General features: G+C 44.1%; 1 protein-coding gene across 2 annotated transcripts in view; it reads right to left on the bottom strand.

The window, feature by feature from the left end:
• Positions 1–18,974, bottom strand: part of PTDSS2 (phosphatidylserine synthase 2) — a 70,710-nt gene that overhangs the window by 11,810 nt on the left and 39,926 nt on the right. The window contains exons 3-9 of one of the 2 annotated variants that reach the window (XM_083164150.1): positions 17,054–17,136; positions 15,079–15,146; positions 14,158–14,292; positions 9,731–9,781; positions 9,478–9,591; positions 6,367–6,485; positions 4,264–4,378 (exon numbers count right to left, since the gene is read on the bottom strand). In XM_083164150.1, coding sequence (XP_083020276.1) covers positions 4,264–4,378; positions 6,367–6,485; positions 9,478–9,591; positions 9,731–9,781; positions 14,158–14,292; positions 15,079–15,146; positions 17,054–17,136 — 685 coding nt within the window. The remainder of the gene's footprint in view (positions 1–4,263; positions 4,379–6,366; positions 6,486–9,477; positions 9,592–9,730; positions 9,782–14,157; positions 14,293–15,078; positions 15,147–17,053; positions 17,137–18,974) is intronic. The other variant, XM_083164151.1, reaches the window with a different exon arrangement.

The raw sequence follows: 18,974 nt of genomic DNA, 5'->3' as shown, positions 1-18,974 counted from the left end.
CTGCAGTGGGAAACAGCCAGAGTTCATTTACCGGTTAAAGATAACCGGTATTTCAACACGTTTAGCAGAGTCCTACACGTTTCAGAGCCGTTTTTTATGCAGTGAGAATGGCTCTGAAACGGTATTTAGTAAAAACAACAGATTACAGACCTGTGATAGGCCGGCCCCTGCATTCTGCCTTGAAACGTGATCAGGGGATTAAACGGGTTGACTGATGTGAATGGTACTTAAACGGTAATCTACTGCAATGTGAAGGCTCAGACCAGTTATAAATACCGTTTTTTAAAACGTTTAGGCAGTGTGAAAGCGGTAATAGAGGTGTCTGATCTGTGAGCGCTGGAGAAATCATTTGATGATTGACAATCATTGAATGATTTCTCCTCGGCTGTGAATGAATGATTATGCAACTCATCCATTCACTGCCATGTGGGGGATCGGCTTGTGTGAGGGGAGGGTGTGGGCGGCCGGCACTTGGTCCACACACAACGCTGTGACATTCACGGCCATGTGGGGGATCGGCTCGTGTGAGGGGAGGGTGTGGGCGGCCGATACTTGGTCCACACACAACGCTGTGACATTCACGGCCATGTGGGGGATCGGCTCGTGTGAAGAGAGGGTGTGGGTGGCCGGCACTTGGTCCACACACAACGCTGTGACATTCACGGCCATGTGGGGGATCGGCTCGTGTGAGGGGAGGGTGTGGGTGGCCGGTACTTGGTCCACACACAACGCTGTGACAGTCACAGCCATGTGGGGGATCGGCTTGTGTGAGGAGAGGGTGTGGGTGGCCGGCACTTGGTCCACACACAACGCTGTGACATTCACGGCCATGTGGGGGATCGGCTCGTGTGAGGGGAGGGTGTGGGCGGCCGGTACATGGTCCACACACAACGCTGTGACATTCACAGCCATGTGGGGGATCGGCTCGTGTGAGGGGAGGGTGTGGGCGGCCGGCACTTGGTCCACACACAACGCTGTGACATTCACGGCCATGTGGGGGGATCGGCTCGTGTGAGGGGAGGGTGTGGGCGGCCGGTACTTGGTCCACACACAACGCTGTGACATTCGCAGCCATGTGGGGGATCGGCTCGTGTGAGGGGAGGGTGTGGGCGGCCGGCACTTGGTCCACACACAACGCTGTGACATTTGCAGTGTTGCATGAGGACCAGAATAAGGTCCAGTCTCGCCATTTTACGTAACGAGCCACCAAAGTAAAGGCCCCCATACACTTGAGAGGTACCGTGCATGAACCATCACATACTATACCTCAGAAAACTACCCGCCGGCAGCTAGGATTGCATATGATACATCGTATGCGGTCCTATTACATACAATGTATCGTATCCCATCACAGTCATGACTGCGGGATACAACGGATCCTTGTGACAGCCATGACTCTCTGGATCCCATCCACAGACCAGAATCTGAGGTAAAATACATACGATATGGCACTTTACACACGATTTATAGGTCCAAAGGGTCAAAATCGTGTGAAAAAAGCCACACCGCACTAGTGTATTGACACCTTAAGATTCAGTATATTAGAACATGTGTGAGCCAAGCAAGAAGTAGTGCCCATACAGAAGAAATAGAACACTTAGCTTCTGTCACGGTCCAAGAGTGGCTGCTACAACACATCACTCAGTGTGAGGCCCTAGGACATAACTGGGACATTCCCCAGGAGAAATGTGAGCAAGGGTTGTCACTCGCTATCACTACAAGATCCTTATAAACAAGTGGACACACTAGGGAGCAGATTTATTAAGCTCGGTGAAGTGATAAAGTGTCTGGGTTTTTTTTTATCACCGGCCAATCAGCTCCTAACTGTGAACTTACAGGCTTGGTTTGAAAAATGACAGGTAGGAGCTGATTGGCCGGTGATAAAAAACAGACACTTTATCACTTCACCGAGCTTAATAAATCTACTCCTAGATCCTTTAAAGTGCTGAAAATGTATTTGGTGCATGAATTACAGTCATACGCTAGTCAGACTGTTCCACGCAGTGCAATGGGTGCGGAGCTGGCTATATACATCAGCGGCTCAGAATACAAGTAACAGTTATGGCAAATAAAGACCAGCGAGAGAGTGGTGTCGTTAGACCATCTATTAAGTCACCAGTAACGCCAACATAAGTTAGTATAAGGCTCGCTAGATAATACAGGCTGAGCCTCCCATATTGGAAAAATCCAAAATATTCCATAATCCAACAAACATTTGAGTATGACAGAGATTGTGACGTCTTTGCTTTGTGATGGTGGTCTGTGCACAAAACTATTAAAGGATAGTACAGATTGTGTGTAATGTGCATATTCCTCAGGGCAGAAAGGGAAGTGTCACTACATGTGAACAGACACTTTCCGGTTCCATCACTGAAGAGTGCCATCTTAATACCTTGGTGTATTAGTCTAATTCTAGAACTGGGAAAGTGTCAATTCATTGCGTTTATAGAATACAATATCGTTTATTCGATAAACATTGTTCTAAACCTATATTATGAATATTATACATTTATCAAATGTACATCAAATATTATAGATCCATCAAAATGACAGAACAGTAATGTCAGCGCCGATTTACATAGGATTATGGCTCAGGTACCACAATTGCTTGTAGTGAGAATCAGTTGGGGAAGAGGGGAGGGGGAGGGGGGGGGGAAGAGAGGTGAGGGTGGAGGTGGGATGGGGGAAGAGAAGTTTAAGGTGTGGGGGGTGGGAAAGAGGTTGGATGGGTAACTATGGTTACTAAATAACAGTCAGGATGGTAGTGGTAAAATAAGGAATTTTTATTTGTTTAAGATAACAATAATGGGTGGATGCTCCAATGGAGCTGGTGTCGACACAGTCCAATAAGGGGTGTCGATAAATGTCGGAGGACACCTTGCTGTCCCCTATGGTAGCCCTTGCGGGGATTAGGATGCCAACAGGTTCCCTTTTACCATATGTCCTAACATATGGTAAAAGGGTAGGTCCTGTTAGGACATTTGGTAAAAGGGAACCTGTTGGCATCCCAATCCCCGCAAGGGCTCCCATAGGGACAGCAAGGTGTCCTCCGACATTTATCGACACCCCTTATTGGACTGTGTCGACACCAGCTCCATTGGAGCATCCACCCATTATTGTTATCTTAAACAAATAAAAATTCCTTATTTTACCACTACCATCCTGACTGTTATTTAGTAACCATAGTTACCCATCCAACCTCTTTCCCACCCCCCACACCTTAAACTTCTCTTCGCCCATCCCACCTCCACCCTCACCTCTCTTCCCCCCCTCCCCCTCCCCTCTTCCCCAACTGATTCTCACTACAAGCAAACCATAGAGTGCGCTATCCATCCACCTAATCAAAACTGTAAGTAAAGGGTTCTGGACAACCCTTAGGATAAGCAGCACCACGCACATAAATCAGGTAGAGCGCAATATACCCAAATTCAGGTACCACAATATCATTTTAAGTATACAACATAAAAAAAATGTCTTAGCGCTTAGTTAACATTGGTTCAATATCACTTAAGGGAATTTCCAAGAGAAACACTGTTTAGCAGCTTGTGCCAGTTGTACGCATGAGACGAACAATACAGATTTAGTCAATGCTGACTATTTAATTTGAGATTTCTGTAAGTGCCCCCATACGCTACAGCGATTTGGGCCGATTTCACCCGTTCCCGATAGATCAGGCTGAGAAATCTGGCCAAACTGGATGTATATGACATGCCATTGGGTCCAATTCACGGTCCGGCTCACATTGGACCTGAGTGGGAGGGTCTGACCTGCGACTTGGACCCCCCTCACGGCATCGGGGAACAGGGGTGATAAGTCACATGAATGACACAAGATTCCCCACCTTTGATGCAGGATACATTTCCCAATGGCATGCCTTCTCGCAAGCTGCTGCAGAATGAAGCCCTTATGTAGGTGCAACACCTCAACATCCTACAACATTGCAATGGAAATTAGGCAACCACACTGACAGCTTCTGCCAAGGAGAGGTTTCTCTTGATATTACACATAGCATTGTCCCTTTGAGAGTATTGAAGAATGACGGCAGTCTTGTGACTCCACAATAAAGGTACAGAAGATCTGTGCTTCAGCAAAACCTCCATATTAGTCCCATACATACATACATACATACATACATGTCCAAACGGACACGGAGCATAACAAGCACTGGGTGGCCTCCGACACGGTTGCTCAGTTTTAAGATTGAAAAAAATAAAATAAAATTAAAGCGGATTGTAATTAGTAGATTCATCTAAAGTTACTTACTACAAATATAATTCCACACACTGCTAACCATCTGCGAAGATTTGAGGCTGGCTTCCATTCAAACTTCACCCAGCTGTACGGTGTGAACTGGAAGGCAATTCTCTTCATTTTCCCTCTGGATACAGAAAACAGAATTGGCAATAATTACATAGTTTATAATCCCGAACACAATAGTGGGGACATTTTAACCCTACTTCAAGTGGCATCTACACAAGCCATAACCTATGAGATAGAGATATACACACACACACACACACACACACACACACCACATGAAATACACAAATATATTTAAATTTGTGCATAAAACAAGGTTTCAAAACATGACAAAATATTTGTACGATCTCAGATATTGAATTTTATTGCCAAGCAATCATTGTCTTGCAGATGTTTAGTGCCAGTTACATATTATGTCCTCAGTAGTCCTGTTGCAGATGTCCGCGGTAGTGCCAGTTACATATCATGTCCTGGGTAGTCCTGTTGCAGATGTCCGCAGTAGTGCCAGTTACATATCATGTCCTGGGTAGTCCTGTTGCAGATGTCCGCGGTAGTGCCAGTTACATATCATGTCCTGGGTAGTCCTGTTGCAGATGTCCGCGGTAGTGCCAGTTACATATTATGTCCTCAGTAGTCCTGTTGCAGATGTCCGCGGTAGTGCCAGTTACATATCATGTCCTGGGTAGTCCTGTTGCAGATGTCCGCGGTAGTGCCAGTTACATATCATGTCCTCGGTAGTCCTGTTGCAGATGTCCGTGGTAGTGCCAGTTACATATCATGTCCTGGGTAGTCCTGTTGCAGATGTCCGCGGTAGTGCCAGTTACATATCATGTCCTGGGTAGTCCTGTTGCAGATGTCCGCTGTAGTGCCAGTTACATATCATGTCCTCAATAGTCCTGTTGCAGATGTCCGCGGTAGAGCCAGTTACATATGTCCTCGGAAGTCCTGCTGCAGATGTCCGCAGTAATGCCAGTTACAGATGTCCCCAGTTGTGCCAGTTACATATCATGTCCTAAGTAGTCCTGTTGCAGATGTCCACGTAGTGCCAGTTACATATCATGTCCTCGGTAGTCCTGTTGCAGATGTCCGCGGTAGTGCCAGTTACATATCATGTCCTGGGTAGTCCTGTTGCAGATGTCCGCGGTAGTGCCAGTTACATATCATGTCCTCGGTAGTCCTGTTGCAGATGTCCGTGGTAGTGCCAGTTACATATCATGTCCTGGGTAGTCCTGTTGCAGATGTCCGCGGTAGTGCCAGTTACATATCATGTCCTGGGTAGTCCTGTTGCAGATGTCCGCGGTAGTGCCAGTTACATATCATGTCCTCAATAGTCCTGTTGCAGATGTCCGCGGTAGAGCCAGTTACATATGTCCTCGGAAGTCCTGCTGCAGATGTCCGCAGTAATGCCAGTTACAGATGTCCCCAGTTGTGCCAGTTACATATCATGTCCCCAGTTGTGCCAGTTACATATCATGTCCTAAGTAGTCCTGTTGCAGATGTCCACGTAGTGCCAGTTACATATCATGTCCTCGGTAGTCCTGTTGCAGATGTCCGCAGTAATGCCAGTTACATATCATGTCCTCGGTAGTGCTGTTGCAGATGTCCCCAGTAATGCTTTTAGCAAGGAAACTTTTTCAGTTTCTGGAATGTATGGTTTTCGGAATAATTTGGATAAGGGATTCTCAACCTGTATCAAATGGCTACAAAACCGCAGCAGTCCGGCATTTTGTCTAAACACATTATCTTTCTAGAATAGGAGTCCTTATACAAGGACTGATGTATTGTTAAATGTGATCCTGTGGGGTAAGCATATGCTGCGTATTTTTGCACTGTGCATGTTCTGGAACCTAGCATATGCAATTAAGACTCTCACATTTTCGGGGTGTTGCAAAGACAGCAAGAATAGTAGTTGACCATCCTTTACATTTCCTATTGTCCATTTGGGTGTCTCCAAAAGACTGCCATCTGTTGGCAGCAAGAGAAACTACATCTTTCTCACACCTACACAAACACAGAGGCAATCACAAGATAGTAGACTAGCTTTCAAAACATTTGCTTTGAGCGCGCATACTAGTAACATAATATGTAGCTGCAGTCTCAGCATACCTGTATGTGGGAATGTTCCAAAGGCCCTGCCATTGATAGGGTTTCATCGATAGCCATTTAAGTGTCTTCATACCACAATAAATTCCAAAACCATTACACACTAGGACATCCATTATCCACTGTAAAATAAAAGAAGATAGTATTTCAATTTTCAGTTTCAGGGTCACTTATATCACTGGAAAGGCAACAGATGTAAAAACAAAAAATGAACAATGATCACATCTAATAGAATTAGGCGTCACGGTGTAGGCTAGAACAAATTGTTTTGTTTTTTTTTATTTAGGACTAGTGCCCCCCGATCACTTGTTCCACCCGGTATCTATATATAGTCACTTTTCAAAGTGAAAATCCCTTTTAATTGCTATTTATGAGCTAAACTGAAAGCCATAGAACCAGATACATATTAAGTTATTAAGATAAAAGGAATTAAATAGCATTTATGAAGCTAAAAATATAAATGATACAAAATCTCTCTATATACATATATCTGATATATGCATAGAAGTGTCACAACAGTAGTCACACCATATCCAATTTTATCTAACCTTCGGTTAAGAGAGGGGGGGTTGTTTACTTTTTTTTTTTTTACAAGGCATAGAAGAACGGTTAAGGAAACGACCGTGGATTGTCGAATCCATGGCTGTTTTTCCGATAAAAGGGCTGTGCTTTCATCAATCCTCTGACTTTCTGACTCTCCACAGCCGAAACATTGAATTGTGAAAATAAAAAATGGCCCGGGTATCTGATTGTAGGGACATTCCGAAATTCGGAAACCCAGATTCAATACCCCACTAAGACTATTGTTCTAAAAAAGGATTACCTATGTACTATTTATTTTTTTTGGGAACTTTGCTGTAGATAACTGAACAAAAAGGAGTTCACAGGAAACCATGAATGACATCATATCGTTTGCAGCATCGTCTAATGTGCACCAGGCTTAATGCGTTTAAATAGGAGTAATTAAACACAATATTCTGCATAATATGCATTATTTCGAAACAACATTGACACGAAATGCAAATACAGTAAAGACAATAAAATAAAAAACAACGGAAAATAATGTCTGTCAATATTCAATGTAACACTTGGGGAGACAAGGGCCCTGGATGAGGTTGTGGTGGGGGATAAATAAGCAAAGGGTTTCACAAATACATCGCACCTAATTACCGGGTATAAGCCGGTTTCTTGATGGTTCGACCCGGTAATTAGTGCAATGTGAAAGGGGTTACTGGTTACAGCTAACCAGTAGCAACACGGCAATCCGAACTGTGTAAAGTGCAGAGTTCTTACCGGTTCGTTGCCATGTTTCCCGTTCACACTGTGGAGGCGGCAGCACTTGGAGCAGCACCAGCTCTAAGCGCTGCCTCCTTCCCCGATGATGCGCCAACGCTCCCCCACATGAAGTCTGCGAACCGGCAATATTGCCGCTTCGCTGCTGCAACCTGAACAGACCGCACATGCAGGGTCACACCGGGACTGAACACTTTAAAAGTCCTGGTGCGACCCTGCATTTGCAGTCTGAAAGGGGTATAAAAGTGCATGTTTTGCATATCTCCTTGTTTTAGCACAGGCAAATTCATTACGGACTTGACATTTCAAAAGATCCACAGTTGGTTATTATGACACTTATGTGATACTGTGAGGAAACATGGAAAACATGCAATGTTCGTGCATGAACTGTAAATACTAGACTATTGGTAAGAATTACATTAGGCAAGTTGCCGTAGCAGGCAGTACTGGGTATGCTCAAATACTCAGTTTAACTGGACTGCAGCAGGTAAATCCTGACGCCCCACTCATGAAACAGAACATTCCAGAAGCATTGTCGCACTATACCTAAAGACAAAGTGACTTGGATTGGGATTTCCACGCTTTTTTTTTTTTTATTATTCATTTTTTTTTTTTTTTTTAGTCAAAGGCCAAAACCAGCACGGAGATTGAGCTTCTCCTAAAAATCAGGCAACTTTGCTACAAAGGGGGTTATGGGCTAAAGCTGCATAAGGACGATGGAATTAAGAGTAATCGCCCAACTTCAAGCCAACAAGTGTGTGTTCTATGAGCTGGACCAACATACAGATGTAGCCACGCTTATCGTTGCGCGTCATTACCACATGCAACATATGTGGCGTGATCCCGTTGCCATGCGTGTGCGACTAATTTGCTCCCGCGGCTCAGACACACTGCGTTGCGTTGGATCTGAGTAGTGATTCCACGCCCCAACAATGAAGCGCCAAAACAGTATGAGAGTCAATGGTGCAGCAACAACGAGCATGGCTATAGCTGTACAACCCTCTTCAGGACTCAAATACCGCTTTCACACTGCCAAAACATTTATAGTATTTAAAACAGGTCTGAGCCTTCACAGTAGATTGCCGTTTTAAGTACCGTTTAAGTACCATTCACATCAGTCAACCCGTTTAATCCCCTGAACACGTTTCAAGGCAGAATGCAGGGGACAGCCTATCACAGGTCTGTAGTCTGTTGTTTTTACTAAATACCGTTTGAGAGCCATTCTCACTGCATAAAAAACGGCTCTGAAACGTGTAGGACTTTTTAAACGTGTTGAAATACCGGTTATCTTTAACCGGTAAATCAACACTGGTGCTTTCCCGCTGCAGCCTTAAACGTTTAGAAATGGGGGGAAGACGGCAATATACCGTTTAACAAGTGCAGTGTAAAAGGGGTATAAGATGTGTCACTTGTGAAGGCTGCAGGAAACACGTATGAGGACATCTCTGTATATTCATAAGAGAGGAGATGACACTGTACTTTTCTGCAAGCCACAGCAAACAAAACAGTCATTTGGATTGGTCCTGGTCCACCAATCCAGGATGGGATGGGGTCGGCATTAAATAGGTTGTCAATAGGTCCACATGAGGTCAACCTTTTAACCCTGTTGACCTAAGCCATGTTGACCATTTTAATGCATTGACCCCAATATGCCTGTTGACCAATAGTGGTAGACCTAACGAGTGTCAAATTTCTAATCGTCCACCCTAAGACCCATACTGTGCAGGTACCCCAGGGCGCACAGCTGGGAACTCTTATATTAACTGTCAAGTACACAAGACAGAACTAGATGGCACATGGAGTGGTGAAGTAGCAACTTACATGATCCCACCAACATTCACTGAAATTGGGCAGCTGGTGCTCTAAGCTGTACTCCAGGAACTCAAACATAACGCTGATGATCATACACATCCACCAGTCCCTTATCACTAGTGTCTAGGTGGACAAGAAACAGGATTCCAGGTTAAGCATCTTAGAAAATGCATAAAATTATAAAAATAGATTCTCACACAAGTAAAATCAACTCAATTTAAATACATATATATAGAACGAATTAAGTCTGATCACCACTCACTTTTATATACCAACCAAGAAAGTGTGCAGGTACGAAGCCATCCATTTTATCCTAAATAATAAAATAAATGTTTAGTTAATGTGAAAGCAATACAAACTTAGGCGTTATTCTGTCCACTGTATAAGACAAACATAAAAAGCACATAAACAGCAAAGACCCAGGATAACTGGAAGAGACCGGTACAGAATTGTATAGTATCCACCCGACTTGTGAGTAGACTTCATTTGTAAAGGGAAATAACACAGGTCTCTCCATATTAGGGCTAAATTACTTTGTCTAGTTTGTAAACTGAGTTAAATCAGAGTTAAAATCTATAAATATACACACACAAAAAAACACACACGTGAGGTGTATAGTGGACTAAAAAAAAAAAACAATCACAATATGAAACGGATAAGCCAAAATATTTGTTTAGCATGACAGAGCTACAGTTCCAAAGCATCACAAACAAACAAAGAATATATTTGCCACGTATAAAATAACTACGTGCATTAAAATAATTTAAAATGTGTTGTAGTTTTAAGGTGCTACATCGGCCAGTGTGTACAAGCGATATATCTGAGCGGCATCGTTCAGATATATCGGCACATCGTACTGCGTGTGCAGTTTATCGCTCCCCCACACAGCTGCGCCGGCAGCCTGCAGTGACTGACAGGTGAGTGGGTGGGCGCATGCAAATGCACCGGCCCACTCCTGATGTCCGTTCCGATGGATCGGGCACATACTGCCCCATCAGTCTGTAGATATATCTGCAGATCAATTGATCTGCAGATATATCTATCAGTGTGTACCTAGCTTAAGACAGTTTCTAACCCTCAGGGCTCAAGGGACATTAAAAATAGGTTTTGTGATATCCAACGATGGTAAAATCAAAATGACAGATTCCAATGTAGTCATCTGCGCTTAAGTATGGGTAACCTTGAAACCTGGACGGCTCCTGAGCCTTGAGGACTGTGGTTGGGAAACCCCGGCTTAAGGAATATCGGTCTCTTACCGTATACTACTTGTGTAGAAAAGCATCAAATCATAGTGCGTTGCTGGCTATTCGGACAGTAGTGCAAGATTATCAAACACGGAGCCAAGTTATAAACCTGCAATACCACAGCTAACCACACGGCTACCTAGAAAGATATTTGCAGCATGCGCTCAACGGCTACTGTCGTAAATACACCTTTATTATACGGTACCACCTCGTGGGAGATTCAATTAGGTGCAGAGTTTAACCCATATATCAGCCATGTCCAAACTACGGCCCTCCGGCGGTCATGAAACTACAAGTCCCATCATGCCTTGCCACAGTTTTGCTATTAGGGAATGCTAATACTATGGCAAGGCATGGTGGGATGTGTAGTTTCACAACAGCTGGAGGGCCAGTTTGGACATGCCTGCCATAGATTGCTGCACTATTAATCAATGAGCTGCGGGAACACCACATGCTAAGACCCAGTATGTGCAGACTTCTGCATTTAATGTGCAGGAAAACTCAGAGACTCTATGGTTAGCGCATGTTAATACAACATCTACAGTGCAGGGAATATACCGAATCTCTCTGCGGGGTGAGCTTTTCCTGCACCTACTTGAATTCCCCTTCAGTATCAATGGCCTAGTGCCCCGACAAGAGCGGATAAAAAGGATCATAGATTATGGTGTGAGGAAGTGCAGTGGGGACAGACTTCGCAACTGGGAAGAAACACTTAGTCAATAATGCAAATATCTAAACAGCCAATCATGTTGCAGCAACTCAATACAAAAAAAGCCAGAGGTTCAGCTGTTGTGCAGAGCACATTTATACATCTAGACAGAATGAACTAGCCCTGTTATTAGCAACCCAAACCAATGAATCTTTCCGCTTTGGGAGCAGGTAGAAGTTAGTCACAACCACCAATGTGATTGGGATAAACTGCAGTACCAGCCTGGGTGTGAACTTAAGGGCTATTCACCAAATCACTGTGCGCGTATCACCTCTCATCACTGCACCGTACCCTTCCGGCAGCTTTGGCGCTGAAAGCAGCTCAAACAACAAAATTGATCTGCTTTCAGCTCAAAATTGCCCAGTGTGTACGGGCCTTACACTTGCTGCATTTCAAACGCAACACGTGCATTACTGCAATATTTGTGTAGTTAATAAAATAATCCTTGTTGTTTTATTGTATAGCATACATACATCTATGTAGCAGTCTGTTTAATGCAGGCTATAATACCTTTAATCTGACCATGTGTTTTCTAAACAGAGTGGGACATGGGTAAGACTTTTTAATCTCAGACACAGTGTATTTAGGAGTAAGCCCTACTAGTAGATGTGGAACTGGGCTCATGTAACTAAGCAGTGTACACGGGTATGCCATAGGTGTGTTTCCCTAGTAAGGAGGCTGGCAAACCGCATGTGGTGCGCCATGCTGGTAAGCGATCCCTGCAATTAGCACCAAATGTGCCCTTTGCCCAGACAACTTGTCTTTATATTGCTTGTCATTGTCACTGGAGGCTAGAGATGACAAATCCCATGCAATCCTTTGTAAGCCAGGCTTGCACTGTCTGCTAAAGGTTCCAGGTGAGGAATGTCATGCATGAACTCTGGATTGTCATTTAAATGCCTGGGAAAGGACAGAGGACATGGACTGTAGATCGCAGTTCACAATCAAGTCATACAAGAGAGTGATAAATTGAATTCCCTTCCTAAAACACCCTTAAAGCACGTGTCATATGGTAGTGTATGGATGTGGCAGTGTATGCCTTTAATTCAGGGACTCTCTCATTTATTTGCCAACAGTGTCTTATAAAATCGCAGCATATTCTGTTGTGCTTTACAATAGGAGTCTGTAAATACCCAGTTTGTTTATTGTTATACAACAAACTGGGTATTTAAATACAGTCAAAAGGTAGGAGGGCCCTGCACGCAAGCTTACAATCTATAGGGAAATAGGCATGGATACACAACGATAGATATTCTTTATTGCATTAAGTCCACCAGAATGCAAAGGTTCCTGGTGCGCTGTATTATACAGTGACCCAGGGGTTGGGAGGATGGAAAGTGTGAAAAAGAAGGAGGATATGTGGCCTGTACAGTGGGGATGTGATTAGACAGGAACGGTATATGAAGGTTATGTGGCTGGTTCTGGAATTTGATACGCTTGCCTGAGAGGTGAAGAGGGAACGCTTATAGGTTTGGAGACTGGAGGAGAGAGTCTTATTGTGCTTGGGAGGGCATTCCACAGAGTGGGTGCAGCTGGAAGAAAGTCCTGCAGTCGGGAATGGGAGCGAGTAATGAGTGTGGATGAGAGACACGCAAATCTTGGGAGGAGCGTAGAGGTCGTGTTGGAAGATACTTTTAGATAAGAGAAGATATGTATGTTGGTGTAGTTTGGGTTTATGGCTTTGTGTGCAAGTAAAATAATTTTGTATTGAGTACGGTAGAATACAGGTAACCAATGAAGTGACTGACAGAGTAGCTTTGCAGACGATGAATGTCTGGTTAGGAAGATTAGCCTCGCAGCTGCATTCATGATGGATGTAGTGGTGAGAGTCTGTGTTGGGGAAGGCCAATAAGGAGACCATTGCAATAATCAATGCGTAAGATGAGAGCATGGATTAGAGTTTTTGCAGTGTCTTGTGTAAGGCAAGGACAAATTTTTTTTTTTGTTTAGGTGCATGTGGCATAATTTCGAGACAGATCGAATGTGGGGAACAGAGGAAAGTTCAGAGCCAAGGATAACACCTAGGCAGCGAGCTTGTGGGATAGGAGTGATTGTCAGTCTCCCAGTGCAGGGTCATTGCTAGGATATACAGTAAGCACAACTGTGATATGCTGCAGTCTATTTCCCACACTGTCCGGCAATCTGCAGAGTCAGCAGCCAATGTTAAACATCACAAAAAGGTTAGTGCCAGGTACTCCCACTTGCAAAAACAAACCGATCTCTATTAAGTGGAAGGGTGCAGCCCTTCGTAATGTCTTCAGAAAATGGGCTCTTATTGCTGAACAGGGAAAACCTGCTTCCATTTGTACCAGATGGCAAAGTGCTTTAATTGCTTATATAACTTTCATGTAAGGAGAATTATTCATGGCTAAGAGCCTCTCGTGTGTGTGCAGGTTATAGGGTGTCTGTGGCAAAAACGCAGCAGAGGAAACAATTATGTGGTCTGTATGAAAGATTGAGACCATCTGATCAATTCATTATGAAGCAGTGCGTCTATTAGTAATGAAGTGCAGCCGGTAATCTATATCATGCCGAAAAGGCTGCCACCGCTATTAAATGTTAAATTTAAGGTGTATGAACCTGCAGGGAAGGTGAATACACACAACATCTATAGCACACGTGCAATTTATTTCTTTTTGATGTCAAGTGTTCACAACAAGCCTACGAAGTTGGCGATCTTAATGCATACCTTTATCGGCTGCATGTCGAAACCTCCAGCAGGGCGGAAACACTTACCCATAAGTTGTGATAAGGATCAGTCTTATTGCCAGGATCATAGATCAGACAATTTCCACCATATCCTCGTTCTGGCAGAGGAACCCCCAATTTGGGGTCAATAAATTTCATGAACTGCCTTCCGTCATGTACAGTCTGCAAAAGAAAAGAAAAATGTAATTTATTAGATATAGGTAATACACAAATAATCTGGTACCTTGGGTTCCAGAAAGCAGTGTGCGCGCATCACCGTTTTGACAGATTAGTGGTGTCCCAGCAGGGAGATTCCACCACTCACAATCTCACTCCAACACCGTTCTCCAGCTAGTGACTCCCTCTTGCAGTCAATCTCCGCCCCCCTTCCCCTCCAGCGCAACGCCCTCTTTTTGCCAGCAGCGCTGCTGCTTCTCCTCCTCCCGCAGTGGAACTCCCTCTGCCAGCAGTGACGCTTCTTCCACACCGCAACTCCCTCCCACTGCCCCTATAAACCCTGGCGAATCTTAATCTGCTCTCAGCACCTCATGTGTACGGATTAAAAAAGGTTCTGAACCTTCCAGTGCAAGGAGTCCGAAATGGGATTCTTCTTATTACAGATTGGAGACTGTCAGACCATTTATCTATCTTGGTAACATGAGTGGTAATCTATAAATCCAGGACAGAAAATAATCTTATTTTGTCTAATATGCTGGTCTACTTATCCTATATAATAAAAGGCAAATTCTGCTCTCACCACTATGGCAGGAATTGTGTTGTGTGGGCCAGCTGCCACAAGATGCGTGCGTCCAACGCAGCAATTCAGGTGTTGCTCAGTTAGGGCGCGTACCGCCCCCCATGCGGACCTTACGGTTTAGTTCATTTATTTTGTGCTAACTAGTGGGCATAAGGACCCAAGTAGCAACCAGGGACCCCTATGGAGTAGCGTGACACCAGTTGAATAGTTACCTGAAAAAGAATGAAGATAAGGAACAGCTCGTACACCACACTGACACACAGCCAGAACCTCCAATAAGCTGAAAGACACAGGATTGCACAGCGTTATCACCAAGTCATTACACAGTATTCTTGCTGCCTTTCTCTAGAACATCGCACGCATTACAAGGTCATGTATTCTTGCAACTCAGCCACAGGACGGAAGTAATAGGAAAACGAACCTATCAGACCGCTTGTAACATTTGCTGGAGAATCTCTGGTATAGAGAGGAGGAGTGCTAGAAGTTCTCCCAGCCCATTGAGTGGGCCTAGAAGGTTCCTGCCATGTAAGGTGACTAATGTCATGTCCATACAGTTTCCGTTTCTGTTTTATACATTTTAAGAATTGTAACAGATTTAAAGAGGTCAGTTTATCATAAAGGTTACATTCACTATGCCCCAAGTCTCATGACATTTTGTGCATTTTGAATCCTTTCATAACTACACTGTGTGGACAGCTGCAAAAAGGAGAAAAATCTGAACCGTCTACATCGGTTGATCCTGTATATTGTTATTTCCCCTGGCTTGTTCTACCCAATCTGTGTAATCTCTGGCATGTGTGGGCCTTGTTGGGACTATAGCCACCTGTACCGGATAACAGCACAGAGTAGGAGTCATCTCGTCATCAGAAACATTTTATGCCACGGTTAATGCCACTAAAATCTAATCACCAGGATCCAGATAACCTGAGCGATGGATTACTAATACTTGTGCCTTAGCACATATATGAGAGTTATATCGTCCGACCAGCTATTACCGGTCATCTCTGCACAGCAGCCAGGAGCGTTACCTGGCCAGGTAGTATCATATAGGTCCGTGCGGCCCTGCTGGTGTGTTCTACGGCTGCAGACACTAATCCTGAATGCACCAGAACTAGAAGTGCTAGGAGGGGAACAGTGCAGAGATCAGCTGATGATCAGTCCCCCCTCCCCATATGTTACATCATGGCTGGAGGGACAGGACATCCTTCGGTACTGGGTTGGAGAGTTCAGTGCCGTAACAATGACAAAAGATTTGCTTTACATAGATTTCTGTACCATGCCGACAGGGGTACGGCTGCAAGGTCAACATACAACACCAGTAGAGGTCGCCATATGAAATGTGTTGACGTGGCTAAAGTCAACAGGGTCGGTAGGTCGACAGTCAAGCGTTAGGTCCACAATGAGAAGGTCCACAGTCAAAAGGTCAAAATGAGTTTTTCATGTGTTTTTTTTCCGGCCGACAGGCGGTATCTCATACCCTACCATCCACCTGGACGTGGAGGGAGAATATAATAGCATGGCAAGCGCAGCGTGTAATGCAGGGCTGGGCAACACCGGCCCTCCAGATTTGATGAACTACACATCCCAGCATGCCTTGCATCAGTTTCAGCATGGCCACATAGCAAAACTAATGCAAAGCATCCTGGGATGTGTAGTTCATTAACATCTGGAGGGCCGGTGTTGCCCAGCCCTGGTGTAATGCGAGGGGGACGCAGTACACCGATACGGTGTATCGAAATTTGGGACAAAAAAAACCCCAACCAAACTCATGTCGACATTTTGACTGTCGTCCCAATGCTTGTGTCAAGCTTTTTTCATGTGTGGACCTTTAGTGGTTGACCTAATGTATGTCGACATTCATAGTGTTATGACTCATACCCGCACGCAGCTTGTTCCAGTTGTCTACTCATTAATTGCGAACCCTTCAAACATGATTTCATCAGTCACATTCCATTCGTGCTACCTTGGCATACATCCCAGCAACTGAATCTAGATAGGTTTACTGTAGGTCACATCCCGTGGGGACAACAACAAACGGTGGCTGATCATAAAGTAATGACCGAGAACTATAGCAGGAACCACAACCCTTCGTGACGTCGTTTTCTTTATTTTTATAAATTAATGTGTAAATTTGTCCACAACGTCGGGGTCTCTGCTCCAGGGTGGTACACGGTATACAAAGATTACCTGGATGAGGTCTGGAAAATGGTCCATCTTTAGCTTGTGTGACCCCGAAACACAAAAATACCAATATGCTGGCAACAATGCCTCTAAAAATGAAAAGGAAACAAAAACATTAAGAACCTAAAAACTGCTATTAAAGCAAAGAAAACAAGTCTACCGGTTGTTTTGTATATTACAAGCTTTATGCTAACAGTGCGTGTATGCATGGACACTAAAAACTCAACTGTAGAGGCGGAGGAACCCATTAGAAGCTACAGACAATGTTCATTTTCCATTGAAAGGATTATAAAGAAAAAAAATAAAAGGGACAGTTCGAAAACCTGGGGTCAAACGGAAATAAATGTAGCGTGGTAACCGATTTAAAAAGTTCATTCTACTTTCTTGACCCAGATCTGTATAAAAATTACTATAGTATAAGCCTACAGTGACACCACATAACTGAAGTGGCCTCTCATTCATCAACTATCAAGGTTTAGAGAGGTATTCAATTAAGTGCTGTCAAAATGGCACCAATTCACTTTTATAGAACTCAATTCCAGGTGTTTTCGCCTGGAGTACTTTTCTCCAATACCTTTTCAACTTTTTGGGGGAAAATCACCATGGAAGTGACCCAAACAGGTAGAAAACACCTGCAAATTCAATCAAAAAAAGTGTTCAAAACACGTGGATCGGCAGCAAATTTCATCGAAAAATTATCACGGGCATTGAATAAGGCGAATTCAAGTTGCCGTAAAAAACTGCTGACAATTTACGTTATTTTTGTCTGGCGACAAATCTGGCAATAATTGTATACCTCCACTAATGGGGATGTTTAGGCTGCGGAGTGGAGTAAAGGTGGGGTTAGGCTGTGAGCTGGGTGGGTTAGGGGGTGTAGGGTACTTACAGAGCCCCTTTCAAGATCCACCGCATCGGTATGTCGGTGTGTGTCTTTAGACCGCCGCCATCCAATCCGCTGGGATATTGTCTGTATCCCGTTCCAAAAAGAGCGGGAAAACGCTAAAATATTATGTGCTGATCTGAGCATTCTTATGAACCGATAGGCTACATTTAGAAACCTCATCTACTTTAAATATACAGCAGGTGGTGACGGAATATAAGAGGAACTCTGACTTAACACCATAAAAAAGCACTTACAGCTACAGAAGTTCAACGGACAGGAAGGGTTGATAGAGGTTAGGGTAGGATACGAGTATATAAACTTCCTCTGGTTCCTTGAACACTAGCAAAAAACAGGAAATCTCCTGATAAGGACACAAATCCCAAGTTTTATTAATGGGATGTGGGTGCTAGAGCTTTATACCAGCTGGTATCAGCATTGGAACTGAGAAATCTTCAGAGTGTATAGACCATGCACGTTAAAACTGCGGCCCTCCAGCTGTTGTGAAACTACACATCCCAGCATGCCTTGCCATAGTTCTAGCATTCCCTAATAAAACTGTGGCATGATTGGACGTGTAGTTTCACAACAGCTGGAGGGCCATAGTTTGGACATGCCTGGTGTAGACCATGCAGCTGTATAGGCCCTACAACCAAGTAACAAGTAGATTAGGTGAGAACAGGGGCAAAACAAATGAAAGGATTCCGTCAATGAAGGGACATTGTGGCTCCTACATGAGGGAAAGGTCTCCTCTTGCTTGGATGAATATACTACAGTACACTCAAACCCTACTCACTGGCCTCAAGGACAAAACCTTGCATTGTCTTTTGAAAACTGCTTTAAGCTAAAATGGGTAATGGCCTTTATCTATAGATGCAGAGCTGACAATTGCCCTTTTGTTTTGTATCATTATTGAGAATTTACATTGTGCAGATTGCCAACAGATATGGTTAAGGTGTGGGAGGGGAGTATGGGTTAGGCTGCAGTAGGGGAGGGTAAAGCTGGGTACACACTAGACAATTTGTGTACCCAGAAAGATCGCCTCAT

This window comes from Crinia signifera, chromosome 11 (genome assembly GCF_055691185.1).
Source record: "Crinia signifera chromosome 11, ASM5569118v1, whole genome shotgun sequence".
Taxonomy (NCBI): domain Eukaryota; kingdom Metazoa; phylum Chordata; class Amphibia; order Anura; family Myobatrachidae; genus Crinia; species Crinia signifera.
The sequence above is the reverse complement of the archived record's forward strand: the minus strand, read 5'-3'. Positions and strand labels throughout refer to the sequence as shown.